This window comes from Aethina tumida, chromosome 3 (assembly GCF_024364675.1).
Source record: "Aethina tumida isolate Nest 87 chromosome 3, icAetTumi1.1, whole genome shotgun sequence".
Taxonomy (NCBI): Eukaryota; Metazoa; Arthropoda; class Insecta; order Coleoptera; family Nitidulidae; genus Aethina; species Aethina tumida.
Genome location: NC_065437.1, coordinates 33,501,265 through 33,516,766, shown reverse-complemented (window position 1 = coordinate 33,516,766; position 15,502 = coordinate 33,501,265). Strand labels below are relative to the sequence as shown.

At 28.8% G+C, this 15,502-nt stretch overlaps 1 protein-coding gene across 1 annotated transcript in view; it reads right to left on the bottom strand.

Annotated features, from left to right (window-relative positions):
• The window catches only part of LOC109596278 (limbic system-associated membrane protein-like), a 29,997-nt gene extending 15,573 nt beyond the window's left edge, over positions 1-14,424 (bottom strand). Inside the window, exons 1-2 of the mRNA XM_049965785.1 lie at positions 14,297-14,424; positions 798-895 (exon numbers count right to left, since the gene is read on the bottom strand). Coding sequence (XP_049821742.1) covers positions 798-895; positions 14,297-14,393 — 195 coding nt within the window. The 5' untranslated portion in view covers positions 14,394-14,424. The remainder of the gene's footprint in view (positions 1-797; positions 896-14,296) is intronic.
• Between the last annotated feature and the right edge of the window lie 1,078 nt (positions 14,425-15,502).

The window sequence follows — 15,502 nt, the reverse complement described above, 5'->3', positions numbered from 1 at the left end:
TTAACTTTCACACAATTTTGCCAATACTGATTTATTTTATTTACAACTCGTAAGGCAAATTGGTACTAAAAATACTTAAACTTAAGTTAAAAATAAATTGTATATAATTCCAGGTGATTATGACAGCAATCACCACCTATATATTACAATTCCACCCACCCACCTACATAAAAAATTTGAATTTGTATCAAATACGTCTATTATGTTTCATTATCTGTGCCAACTTAATAGTATTAAGCCGCTTAAATCGATATGTGTAGGTTAAATTTGAATAAAGTAAATATTATTCAGCATTACATGAAACATCACTCTAAACTTTAAATTTTAAGTATGATGTGGGAATTGAAGTTAAATTTACAGAACAATTTTCAATTCAAATAATTAAATTCTGATTTATAAATAAGTAAAATAGGGCTACATACATATTACAACATGAAATTCTAATACTCTATTAATATGATTCATTCGTATTTTAAGTCTTTATCATAAACAAACAATACTGATGAATTTGAAAATATTTATTAAAATTATTTTATTTTCATATTGTATTATTGTGCAATCAAATTATAAAATGTACAATTTTATTTTATTATAAATTGAATTTTAATTCATTTTTCCTTTTAATACGATTGATGAATTTAAATTTTATTGTGCTACAAAATATGATTGAGTAATTTATATTTTTGTATTATCGTTCATTATTTTACCAAGAGGGAGGAATTAAACCTCAATAACGATCATTATGTTATGTAAAAGTAACGAAATATTCAATATTATTTAATATATATTTAACTCACTTTGTACGGATTTAAATTTTCCACTAAACACTCTAAAATTGCTTCTCGTCCCATAGCAACTGTCATGTTTGAAATGGGTTGGCTGAATCTTGGACTTTCTGTAAAATAAATAAATAATTATTATACATTAACATTGTAAAACATTCAGTCAAAATACATTAAAACACATCAACAAATAATTAATTCTCGCTAGGGAATTTACATTTTATTCACAACAGTAAATTCACAAACCATAACATATTAACTGAATAATTTCTCAACAAAATTAATATCAAAAACAATATAAATCATAAAAATTAAACAAACCCCAATTCAGTTTGTATAAATACCTTTTATACCTTTTCGTATAAGGAATATTATGATTAATTGACTAGAGCAGATAAGTTAATTGAACGTTAATTAAATATGAATTTAGCCAGACAGTAATTTATTATTTAAACGTTAAAAAGCTAGTTGTTAAAAATAAACAATACCTTTAAAAAATAATCGATTTTAGTCACCCACTAGAGGAATATACGGATAAATTATTGATGATTGCGCCAAATTTTCTTTACCCCGTGAAATAAATTAAATACCAACAAACTAAACAAATTGCTGCTGTTTTTAATTGACGCTCGCTCGTATTTCAAATATATTTTTCAGTAAATTTATAACAAACATTTTTTACACTAGTCCGTATTTGATGTTTGAAATAGGGTAGTTTTTATGGGAATTTGCACAGCTGCTGTGTATTTTGTAAATTCTATTTATATTAAAGATATTTTACATTCCCTTTGACGGCCATTTTTGCCCGGCATTAAAATATCGTTAATAAATCTAACCAAAATAAAATTACATATTTCTCCAAGTACTCGAAAAAAAATTTCGATTCATTCGCTATTTTTCAGACGAAAGTTGATAAACAATCTGTCGCGACGTTAAAAGAGTTCAGCGCATATGGACGTTTTTCATCATAAGCTGCCGTTTTCTTTTGTCTCTGTACAAAAAGCAATATAAGATAAGATTAAAAATTGTAAACGTTCCTCAATTGCTCCTTGAAGGATGAACTTCAGACCGCCACAAGATGCTAGTTATGTACTTTGATCATTTCAATATATTATACAAACAGAAACGGCACAGTTTCGAAGTGGAATTCGTCAAAGGGAACCATTGTTACATTTAAATTAAAGACAAAATCCGAAGAACCGAGTTTTTAATCTCGGCTGCAATTCCGCACTACTCAAGAGGCTCATTAGCAATGCAAAAGAGGCTAATAACAGGGAATATGTTGTAATTGAAGACACTCCAGTCCGTATTTAACCTGAACACATTTATTCTTAGTTGTAATTAACTCGGGTTTTGTCAGACATCATTCGGATTTCGAATCGAGTACAACGCCAAAAACTATTACATGACGTCGCCAATAAAACTCTTTTTTCAGCAAAAGAAATGTTTGCGACCAACTTCAGGTACTCGTGTAATTATTTCGGATGAATTAAAAGTAAAAAGAAAATTTCAATGTCTCTTGATAAATTATTCAAAGCTTATTAAATCAGTTTCGTGGGGGGCACAGGGTGAATTTTTTTTATTAAACAAAAACTCCAACGTGAAATTAAAACGCGGTGGCTGCCACAAATCACGAAGATTAAATTAACATTACGCCGCGTTTTCGACCTAATTTTCATAAACTCATTACAATGCAAGTGAAAGTGGAACATTACCTGAAAATACAGATATCAGTTCCCGAAACTCTAATTAAATAGTCGACATTTCCGTTTCTGTATTCTTGCCGCTTCACTCCTTTATAGTAAGATTATAAGCGAGTATTTTCTTGGGGGCGTTTGAAATATATTTCACGGGCAAATTAACTCGGAATATAAATATGATTCTATCTAAAGAGCATTAAGGGATGCTATTATTTAAAGCAGTATCTACTTGAGCAGTTCACTAGGATTAGCCACTGATTGCGAATGGGAACCAAGCTGACTGCGATACTCACTGCCTAATCAGCTTAGCGAATTTATTGTTTCCCACGAAGACTACGATTTACCTGTTAGTTTAAAGAAGGAAATAAGCGTGGCTTTTGTTTGCCGGATTAAAGTTATAACGATCACTTTTTTCTTTTTTTTTAATCGGCGGACCTGGTGCGAAGTTTTTAAATTGGAAACTCTAAGCTTCGGACATAAAATAGAGACTGTTTAAAACTACCAACTAAATTAAATATAGTGGATTGTGAATACGTTTTAATGACCATTCTATGCTCGTTTCATTTCAGAAAATATCATTTTCCACTTAACACTAAATTTAATTTTCATTCTATTAATATCATACATAATACCACATTGTTATTACTCGATACCACTCAAACTTATCAGTGCAAAACTATTTTGTATGGAAACAAAATTGAACAGGTAGCTATTTCAATAATGATTATACATTCAGATATATGTTTATTACACCGATTACAACGTAACTGCCCAATATCTAGTTAATTTTGTTGTAGGTTTGAGTAGGAAATTTCAGTTTGGTGTCATGTTATTGTGAGCTATTTTCATCTATCAAAATAAAATTATCATATTGCACGGAAAACAATTTCATTTAAATTACACGTCGCGCCATTAATATGTAAATACGTGTCATAATTAAATATTTCATTCCAATCTGGAAATGAAAACGTTTCAGCAGTAAATATTTACGTGGATCGTAGCTATGTAGGTACAGTGTCTAGTTTCTGAATACGGGGAAACCTTTTAAGAGTCCAGCGATTATTGAAATTTTATCGAATAACAATCTCTTTCAACATTGAACAAACTTGTTTAATGTCAGATCATCATTCGCCCATATACTTTATGAATGTGTAACATAAAAGCATTTCGTATTGATCGACCGAACTAAAGCAAACATGTCAAATATGCAATCTTTGATGATATGTTGGTCGGTCTTCTATCAACAAATATTTGTTGAAAAGGGATTTATTAACACGATGTTTATTCGGTCTTTTACGTTTAACCGGGGAAAAGTTTTATGCGTCGGTTTAGTGTGGGATTTATTTTATTTTCCTATGTTAAAAGGAACGAATCTATGTAAACAACCAAAAATTTGTTTCAAGCACATTAATATAATTTTCAATTTTCATAACATCAAAAGCAGAATAAATTATCTTTTGGTAATTTCAAATTTTACTAAAGGGAAAGTAGCACGTGGTAAAACTTCTAAATCTGATAAAATGCTATAAATAATAAATAACACGTCAACATTTAGATATACAAAATATTAATAAAAAAATTATTGCTTCAAAAGTAGAAAAGCACCATAAAAGTTAATCAGTGGGAATGCTCCTTTCTATAATGAATGTATAACTGTCACCATTGACAATGCGCATACACTTTCGTTATAATAAAAATAGGTAGACTTGAGTCTAAAACGTATGTTTCTTAAATTATTTAAGGGTATTTAAAATTTAAATACGATAGCAAGAATTGAGTTTCCTGGTACTAGATAGAGGCAGACGTTCAGTGTTTCGTATTATACACCGTTCAACAAACATAACGACAATTATTGACAGTGCTTTTTGTTTATATTTTTCAATATAACAATAAAGTATTTCAAATAAAATGTTTGCAGGTTTATTTAATTCGGAAATAACTCCATGGAAATAATGAATATAGTAGAGACGAACTGAAACAAACCAAGACTTGTTTTGTTCAGCATTGTTCAAACAGTTTGCTTTTAATATGATGAGATAAGTAAGTACACAAGTAAGTACACATAACTACGTTGGATCATATAATATTTGTACTTTTAGTAATTGTTACACATTTTGCAGACAGTGATTCAAATATAACTCATTTGTCTAGAGATGATTACATTTCAACAAATAGTACTAGTAAATTAGTAGCAGCACTGAAGATTATGTGACAATTATTATTGTTTTTAATACAGCATATGAAGTATGCAGAAATAAAATCACATTTCAAACTATTTAAAATGTTTTAGCTGAGGAGGATTCAGTACCAAAAGGTAATCTGAAAATAAATTAAATCTGTTGAACAAACCCTTTGACAATTATTTACCTTAAAAAATCTCATGAAAAAACTAAATTGCCCACTTGACATATTCCGAAGTCGTATTCTTATTTATCAGCTTCATAATTTACAATAAAATACTAATAAAGTATACATTATAGTTTCCAAACAACACAATCATATCGATTAGGTAAATATTTTATTACAACAATTCAAACAGATTAATTTAATATATTAATTACTATTAATTAGGCACAAAATGTGTTAATTACAATCTCGCTTTGATAAATTGCTCTTAAATAAAACAATATCACATTAAATAAAGGAATGTATGTAATAATATATGATTTTCCACCCTTAATAATTAAGTTTTTAAAATAGTGGAATATTTTAATGACATTAATTTAAATTTCACAAAACTTCTTTCACTATTTTTTTTGTTTTAAACTCATTAGGTTTATTGTCCGCCGTAATTTAGGTTAAAAATTGTTGTACCGATCGGATTGCACCATAAATTTTCTTAATATTCCATTAATAATTTCATTCCGCTATCAGTGCCACGTAGGAATGATGCCATTAACGGCAGAGGCTCGAACAAGTTTCGTTTCGGAACACCGGGAAATGTAAAATCAATATTTCTAATTTGAAATATTTTAGCAGTCAATTTAATGAGCTTCGCGTGCTCACGCAGTATTCTTTAAAGAAATCAGCAAATCCGATCAGTTGATTGAGATTTAATTGTTTCAGATTAAGGCGCAACCGAAATAACTAACCTAACAAAAATAGAGAACGGGTTTGACGATTCGCTTTGTGGGTTTCTAATTAATGTGTCATTTATACAATCGTCTACTTCAGAAACACATTTCCAGCCAGTTGTATTGGCTAATCTTTATTTTTGATTTTATGTAAATAATTTAGAGTATGTAAATTTATATTGTTCTTCCCCTGTGTCTAACTAGAGATTAATGATTTATAGAACAAATATTTCTATTACATTATAATTATAAGACATCATGGAAATTAATTAATGCAAACTATGTGAAAACCCGAGGAACTAATTTAATAAATTTTCAGCCATACATGAGGACTATTGATCACGTAGTGTTTTAACTAATTAGTAAGTTTTGGTTGAAAGAAGGAAACTGAACAAATTTTAGGAGCAGGTGTTCATCTCTTGATAATCAATATCAGTCGAGAATTTGCCTTTGCCAAAGGTAAGCTATTAATCGAACTGATTGTATACGAAGCTATTTGTGTACTTTTGGTAATCCCAAGGTATTAATTTCGATAAATTATTATAATAAAATTAAATATTGGGAAGTACTTTCACAAATAAATATAATGATGGTAATGTAAAGCATCTTTTATAAAATCATTACAAAAATTTAATATGTCACTTTAAATTAACAAATATTTTCATACATGGACAAACAAATAAATGAATGGGTCTGGAAATATAATATTTTGTAACCACATAACCAAAAACTGAATAGACCTCAATAGTTATATGGCAAATATTTTTAATCCATTTAAAATGAATCTTAAAAATATATAAAATTTAACTTTAATTTTATTTTTTCAAATTAAATAAATATTACAACATAACACAAAACAGTTATACTTACTATACTATAATTGATTTCCTAAAAAACACACATCAAATGTAGCAACATAACATATATCAATAAAACGAAATTTAAATTTGTAAAGGTAACATAAAACGCAATATATCTGAACGCTTGAAAGATTTGCTTTGAATTCGTTTTAAACGGTATTAAAGAAATATAAATGAGTTTTTGTTTGCTCCATGCCAATATCACGAAAAATTGAAACTTTGAGTTATTCATATTATATTGAAATATAAATTATTTTTCTGGCTATATTGACATTCACTTTATCTTTATATTTATCTATCACTCAGATAGTACACAACGAGAAAATTGTATTTTTTTTCTACCATCTACAAACGTTTCTACTTAACGAAACTATAAACGTCGTAACTTTATCGATGGTACGTTTAATAACTGGTTATTGGATTTTTGTTATTAATTGGTCTCGATATAAGTATCTCTATTAAAAAGCAGTTTTTCACCTATTCGCAGCTAATTAATTTTCTTTTGTGTTAAATGCTGTGTTTGACGTGAAAAACAACCTTGTTCTAATTATGATTGTGCCTGCTTGCACAGCCAGCCACTGTCTCCAATTATAACCTTTTATTGTTCATTATAAAGAATTATTCCATCTAAGCTCGTACAACGCGCCATTTATAAAATTAATTACAACATCAACGTGCTTATTAAAACCTAACGAAATAAGAATTCATTTAATATTTCTCGTTCCAAGACTACAAAAACCAAAATATTACCACGAAATAATACTATGTAATACTTTGTTTTACAAATTTATCAATATATTAAATAATTAATTGAAAACGTGTTAAATTTAACGCAATTTTTAGAATGAAAGCAAATTGGGGGAGACGACACTGATAAGACGAAATAAATTTCGAAGGATGACGAAAATTAACCGAAAATAACTGTTCGTTTCTAAAGATGCTTAATTTAAGTATGCTTTATAATTAAATCTTGTCGGTGAAGCTGAGAATTCTTATCTCAATTAGGACGCCGTATTGCTTGGAGCAACTGAAAATTCGTGGTCAACATTATAGAGACAGTTTATTTCATTAGTTCCTGAATTATTCAGCGAGGAAAAATAATTTTTAATAAATGTTTTAATTTTCGTTAATTAGGTATTTCGTAATTATTTTTAATGCTTATTTAATTGAACAACAAACGCGAAATTGGTCGGCAGAATTTTTTAATTAAAATTTAATTTAACCAGACTGCACGTAATTAATTGACAGCAAAAATATTAAACATTTTTCGAAAGTTACACCAATTTTAATCAGGCTACGTTTTACGGTCTTTTAAATAAAATATTTTACAGTCATGGTACTATATAAAAATGTACGTACGTAAATACAAACATACATGTAACGTTTTCTACCATGCAGACGCGGAGTTTAAATGCGGACAGAAGAATACAGCGTCCAATAAAAAGTGTAACGGCAGGTAGTATTTGATACGACATTCTTTTCGTGTTCCCGGAAACGTTTCGTCAAACTCTGGAGAGAAATTTGTAGAGCATGTTTGCATTATGTGAAGTTTAAGCGGACACCGTCATTCAACTGCGAGACGTGTGTTGTTCTCTTGTCGTTTTCCTTGGTATTCACCCGAAAGTGGGAGTAAATTAAAATGTGGGACTGTACGAATATTTTTCAAGCGGAAAATGTACAAGTTACATTTTATTAAATCCGTGTATGTGTGAAGTTATCAACTAGTTACACCACATTAAAATACGCTATACTTAATAAGCTGAAGAATGTGTTATGACTCCCAAATTGGTTGATCCTGTCTGTTACGAGTAATTCCAGACTAGATGAAGGAAAAATTGAAGTGGACTTAGCACTTATTATATATCTAATGGGATTATCGATATTTTCATGTGGTATCTTATCCCACACGAACTGATTCAGACGTCTTAAGTTCACTAAGAGTCCGCGGAGGGCGTTGTATGTTCAATTGGAGAAAGGTCTGAAGATCTGAGTGGCCAAGGCAGTAAATTCACGTGGGAGGCTCTAAGAACTTTAATGTGTTCCTCTTTGTAATGCTTTTGAATTTCGTAGAGATCATTCAAATTTCACAGACATTTTGCTTCAATTTTCTGATTAATTTCATCTCAAAGGTTTTCACTTTCGTTGGAGTCTAAGCTTTGTGCTGGCCAAGGCATGTACTCCTTGAGAAGCGAACAACTTAGTGTTTTGGATCGTTATTGAACAGGAAGATGCCCCTTAAACTCATGTTATCTTCGGCAGAGAAGCATATGATTCTACAGAATGTCCCGATAAATGAAACGATCGATTATTCCGTCTATCTTACCCAGTGGGCCCATGCCAAATACAGGAAAACATCCCCAAACCATAGCACCTCCTCCACCATGCTTCCCAGTGGGTCCAATGTACTTGGTATTATACCTCTCATTAATTGGTCTTCTGAAATGCCATCAAATTTGAACAATTGGAACCGATTTCCATTGGAAAATAAAATTGTTTTCCATTGCCTATCTGTCCAGTTCACATGTTTTCTTGCAAAAACTAGTGTCACTGCTCTACTTTTTGAAGAAATGAAGGATTTCTTTGCTGATTTTCTACCATAGAGACTAGCTTCTTTTAGTCTTCGTTTTATGGTACTCTCCAACACACTGGCCTCGTTGATTTAAGGGAGATAAGATAGTACTGATAAAAGGGTCGCAAACAACAATATTTTTTTTTTCCTATCCACGGTTCTGTTAGTCTTGCGTTTTCTACCACTTTTGGGAACTCCTTCCAATGTATTCCTTCTGCTAAAATTAGATAACGTTCTCGAAATAATCGATTTTTTAAATTTAAATCGACTGCAAGTTTACTGTGCTTTTCACCATACTGGAATTTTCCTACAATTTTTGTTTAATTTATACCTTTAAACGGACAGCTCTAGATATTTTTAGCATTAAGGAACGATGTCGGACACAGAAATAATTTATGAAATTAACCGTATTGAATAACCAAACCGTAGGTTGCTTTACTTATGAACCCCGCTCGAAATACAAAGATATCTAAAAACTATGTAAATAAAGAAATTCGTATATAAAGGGAGGTACGAAATGTTTAAAAACTTAATAATTATAAAATTAATTTAAGTTAAAAAGAATTGTTCTTTGAATAAAATGATTATATTTGTTATTTTGTTGATCTACATATGAGCAATAGTATATATAAAAATCGGGTAATCAACTTTTAAAAAAAGTTCAGTTGTTTTTTTATATTTATAGTGGAAATTCTTATAATAGTTAAAATCTAGGTTGATGTATGGAACACACTGTATAATAAAGATAATTTTTACACGACTGAAAATCGATATAAAATTTGGTCGTGAGCAAAATTAAGTGTTACTTACATGACACACAATAGGTTTCCATATAAAAGTACAACGGGTATAAACCGCTTACTTTATGAATTGGAGTTTAATTGAAAACGTATTTCCGATACGGTAGTCAGACGCAAAACCTCATAGGGCCCCCCCTATGTTTTAATTATCTTCCGAGCGCCCACGACAGGAAGTTATTCAAATTTAATCAGTTGGTGAAATATTCGTTTTGAATTTAGTAAAAGGTTTTACCATGGACAAAACTGTGGAACATGCCGATACGTACACACGTTTCGTAAATGGAAAACGTCTCGCAAACAGAACAATGGCCGGATACAAAAGGCACTTGTTTCATTCGATACAGATTTTTCTGTACTTACTGCGTATCAATCGATGAAAATTACATGCAAGAACTAATCATGTTCCACACGTAGAACTGTCAACGAATCACTGCGTCAGAAATATTATTTCTCCACTTTAATTTATAAAACCAACAGAGACGAATTTGCAAACAGCACAATCTGAAAATGGATTTGACACAAGTCACAATAAACACAAACTGTAAATCGTGTATAACCGTATATATGTTTTTATGCTAAATAACTGGATGTCTCTGGAGAAATAATGTGAATGGATTCGAGCTGGTTCTGATGGAATCAAATATTTAGCCTGAGTACATTTAAAATATTATTTTAAAGGGGAAATATATATTGCCACTTTTATAGAAAGGTTTCAGTGTGATTTTAGTGTATTTCAAAATTAATTTCATTAATAATTTGTTTTTCATTATGTTATTAAATATATTTCTCAACCGCAACGAATATGATAAACATACCTTATTAACTGAAGTATATTTACCTTTGTGTGATGCATATTTTAACAGACATGTAGAAAATGGCTTTTTCAATTTGTCATATCTAGGGGCGCCTTTTAAGACTATGTATTTTCCGTCTAGACGTTCATATTCGTATACTGTTTGTTTGCCTGAATAATTAAAACTTAAGTATGGTTTTATTACCGAAGAAAACGTCGTAGACTTTTAGGTTTTTGATGGAGGTCGCTTCTAGTCCCAAGCATTACCGCTAAATGCTGTGACAAAGAAAAGATTACATTAAATTTTCCGAACTTCTATATAATGATACTTGTTTTATCTCTACAGATTCTTTTGTGCACAAAATTTTTCATTTAACTATAATAAATCTACATAATTGTGTTGTTCTATTTTGTAAGATCTAAATTAATACTAAAAAATCTCAATAAAAAAGTTAATTCCAAAAATATTTCCATTTATTTTTACAAAAATTATTAAATTTAAATAATAATAATAATTTAATTTTATAAATTCAGGACGTTAGAATATATCAGTGTCATGTTAGCTTCTTGGTCTCTCTAGATACTTTCGTCCGCAATTTTCATCACACTTTTTGTAAATTATAATTTAATATTAGCAACTCCATTTCATATAATACTTTTTGAATTATTGCAATGTCAATTAACAATTGATTTAGGATACAGAGTTTAGAGAAATTGAATTCGAATCATCTACATAGTTGTAACATTCTACTTTGTAAAACTTAATTTGCTATTGACAATGTTATTTCACATAAATTATGATGATTTTAATTATATTTCCCTTTCAATACTAATCAACATATGTTTCAATAAAAATCAAACTATTAAACCTAAATTATTAAATATAGTTAGATTACTTGTATTTGTAAATTCATGTTTTTAATTTTTTTTTTCTTCAACATAACGATAAATTATTATCATATAATTGATAATTAATATTTTACTATATATTTCAACTTTGAAGTTGAGATTACTTGTATTTGCAAATTCATGTTTAATTTTTTTTTCCTTAACATAACGATATAGTATTTTACACTACAAGGGAAAAAAGTTTGAGATTCCTGCCCTGCGCGCCATATTGCCCGAGGCGCAGTGTATACTATTTTTGTGTAGTGTATACTATTTTTCTTACTACCTCGGTCGAAAGTACGTATTTTGCTCCCCGGTTCCACGACAGAAAAATACTATTTTCTGTCGTGGAACCGGGGAGCAAAATACGTACTTTCGACCGAGGTAGTAAGAAAAATTATTTTCATATAATTGATAATTAATATTTTACTTGAACTTCAAAGTTTCCTATGTTTCTAAAGTAACTAAACATATGGTACCTCTTATAAATTAACACATTTTTAATTAATGAAAATTTATTATTAAAATTTGATATAGATGCACATGAGCTTCTTGGTTAGTTCTAGTCCCCAGAATTACCGCTAAATGGCTTTTATTATAACATTTGTTCTATATCTCTAGATTATTTTGTTGATAATAGTTTTCATCAAACTTTTCCACTTTGTAAAACATAATTTAACAATTCTATTTTATATACATTATAATTAGAATCACGTTTCTGAATTTGTCTGCAATGAAATGTCAATTAACACTTGATTTAACATTATTCAACATTTTTGATATTGATAAATCTATTTTATGTAAATTTTGACTAGAATGATATTTTAAATTTGTTCTATTGCAATGTCAACAATATCACTTGATATTTTTTTATCAAAGTATATTCGAATACATAATTTTTTATATTTTTCATTTTGTAAAACTTAATTTAATATTGATAAATTTATTTCATATAAACTCTGCTAAATGATAATGCTGGATATGTCTCAATTGCAAATTAATTTTGCAAGTAAATTATTAAAGGTAAGTAGACTACTTAATTTGTATTTATAAATTCATGTCCTTAAAATTGAAACAATTATTACAATGTTTTGTTGATCATATTAAAATAGTCATGTTATCACAGAATATTAAATATAATATACAATAATGAGTATTATTAATTTGTTTTTCCATATGTATTGTTTCAATTACCATTTAATTTAAAAAAAAAAAATAAGTATTTTCTGAAAAGTACCATCTTATTATTCAATGTTGCTACGGAATTTCATTTCTCTTCAATAGGTCCCTATTATATAAATATTATTTTGAAATATTGTTAATACTAATATTTTAAGGAATTTAATTAATTTTTTATTAAATTTAAACTCATATATTTATAATGATACTTCTATTTCTTACATTCTTTTGTGTTTAATTTTTTTTATTGAACTATTCTATTTTGTGTAGTATAATTTAATATTGATAAATCTATTGCATATAAATTATGACTAGAATGATATTTTTGGACCAATATCCATTGCAACGTTAATTATTATTACCATTTAGCATTTTTTATATGAAAGAGTATTTTGATCTTGTAAGTAATTTTAATATACCGTATTTTATATAAATTATTATAATTATCTTCATTGCAATGTTAATTATAGTCAAATTAGCAAAAAATATGAACTATAATAGTTAAATTATGTAAGTAGATTGATAATTTAATTTTATAAATATACATAATATTCTTAAAATTGAAGCAAATATTGTAATGGGTTGTTGAAGTCATTAAAATAATCATGTTACAGAACAGAATAATGAATATAATATTTATGTGATATCTTTCACAGTCATAAACTATTGTATTTAATATGGATTGATTCGATTATAAGAAAAAAATATTCATGAATAAGGTTTTTTCTTTGTTCATGTTTTTTATTCGATTATTATTGCGCATCAAAAAGTGATGTCTTCCTAAAAAGTTATTTCACTAACATCATATTATAATCTATTAGATTTTTTTCCTTCATTACGACTATATAAATTACATCAATATTATTTTATACAAGGTCATATTTTTAATAATTAGCATTATAAATAATTTATTTCATAACATTGAAAAATAAAAATACAAGTAGTTTCCTGTGCTTTAGGAGTAAATAAATATATAATTAATAATAAAATTCACACACTTAATAAATAAAAACGATTGTTATAAATAACTCCATTTTTTTTTTAATTTACCATAGATTTGTTTTTGTGTCTATTAGATTGATTGATTAATATCGAATCGTATAAATAAAAATAGAATTTTGGTTTTGTTTATTTTTTAATTAGTGCCACGAATAAGCAGAGCATTTAAAAAACAATTAATCTATACTCCTTAAATATTTACTCAATTTATTAGAGCAAAGTTTAACAAACTTTTAAAGTCATGCACTTTGCGCCATCTATGACGGACGTCGCGAACACGATTGTTTATATTACAATAAATTTTGCTCTTTATTTTTATTATTATTATTTTTATTTTGTATAACGTTTTCATATAAAGTTTGTATCTTTAGAACAAAGTGCAATTATATGTTCCTAAAGCTGTGCGACTTCAGTGTTGAAATTTTCAGCATGTTTACAGATGATCAAACAAAAGCACGAAACGCATTTCGCTCCCGTGCAGTGCACATTTTTTCCTGTTAACGTCTCGGATTCACTCAATCGCATTGCGCTCAGTGTGTATTTTTTATATACGACGCATAAAAAAAATGGGACGTAGACAAAATGTTTTTACATGTGCCGGGTGAGTTACTCGGGGTGAATGGGGCATGCATAAAAAGGTCTATTTTCCTACCTAAGGGCCTAACGGGGACAACACACAATAGCAACACAAAACACGTCGATACGAGTACGAGGTCCGCGCGTGTCGAAGCCATGGAGTAGCAGTGCATCGGCGTCTTGCCGCATGTCGACTGAAGACACGACGCGTCTCGACGCTCCGCGTACTACGGCCGCGTCGGTTTGCAGGCCGCTTGCGCGTCGCGTACCGCGTTTTCCGATTTCTTACGTATATATATACGAAATAAGTTTGCATTCATATTTATTTTGGATTTATTGGGCCGATGCGAATGGGAGGTGTGTGAGGTGTGTGTGTACCCCGCGTTCTCGCGTGTTACCAGAACGCCCCGATATTTTCGTACACCTCGAAATATTAATAACCGGCATTTTATGCGGCGATTTTCTTTTATGGCATTATAATTATTGTCGGGATCGATTCCGCGTTTCGGCCTCACTGACGAACGTCAATCTTGTGGCGAATCAAACGGTTTTACGTCAGACCGGTCTAATAATCCACATACGACGTAAAGGTTGCGCTTTTTCTCTTTTTATTTTGACTGAAATTAAATAATATATATCTTCAATTTATTGTTATATTGTTATTTATTAAAACAACGTGATATTTAATTTAATACATATTACAGATTACAATTAAATGTACCAGTTAATAAGTTATAATAGAATATTTATTTAGAGTAAATTAAAAACTGATCTAAAATTTTATTGTAATATAAAACATTTTAATTAAATATACACATAATTGCAATTCATAATTTTTATGGGAGTACAAGGTCTAGAAAAAATTAATTATACTTACAGCGTTTATTGTCTCCTTTCTAGTTTTTCTGATAAATATAATTTAATTTTAAAATAATTATTATTTTTGTGAATAGAAAAAGTTAAAATACCATCAATTAGTTAATTAGTAATTATACCTATTTATAATTAAAAATAATATTAATTGTTGAAAAAATTGGGGATATGGGGAGCAGATATTTTAAATGTAATTGTTCACATGGTTCTTTTAAATAGAATAATTGCAATATATTGAAGTTGAATTCAGACAAATCGATTGAGTTGAATCAGAAGGATGTTGTTTATAAGGAAAACGTATATGCGAAATAAAAGCCAAATCATAATGGCTTACAAAATTATAAATAATTATGTTAATAATGATGATATTCATTATTTGTATTATAATATATTACAATTTTTAAAAATA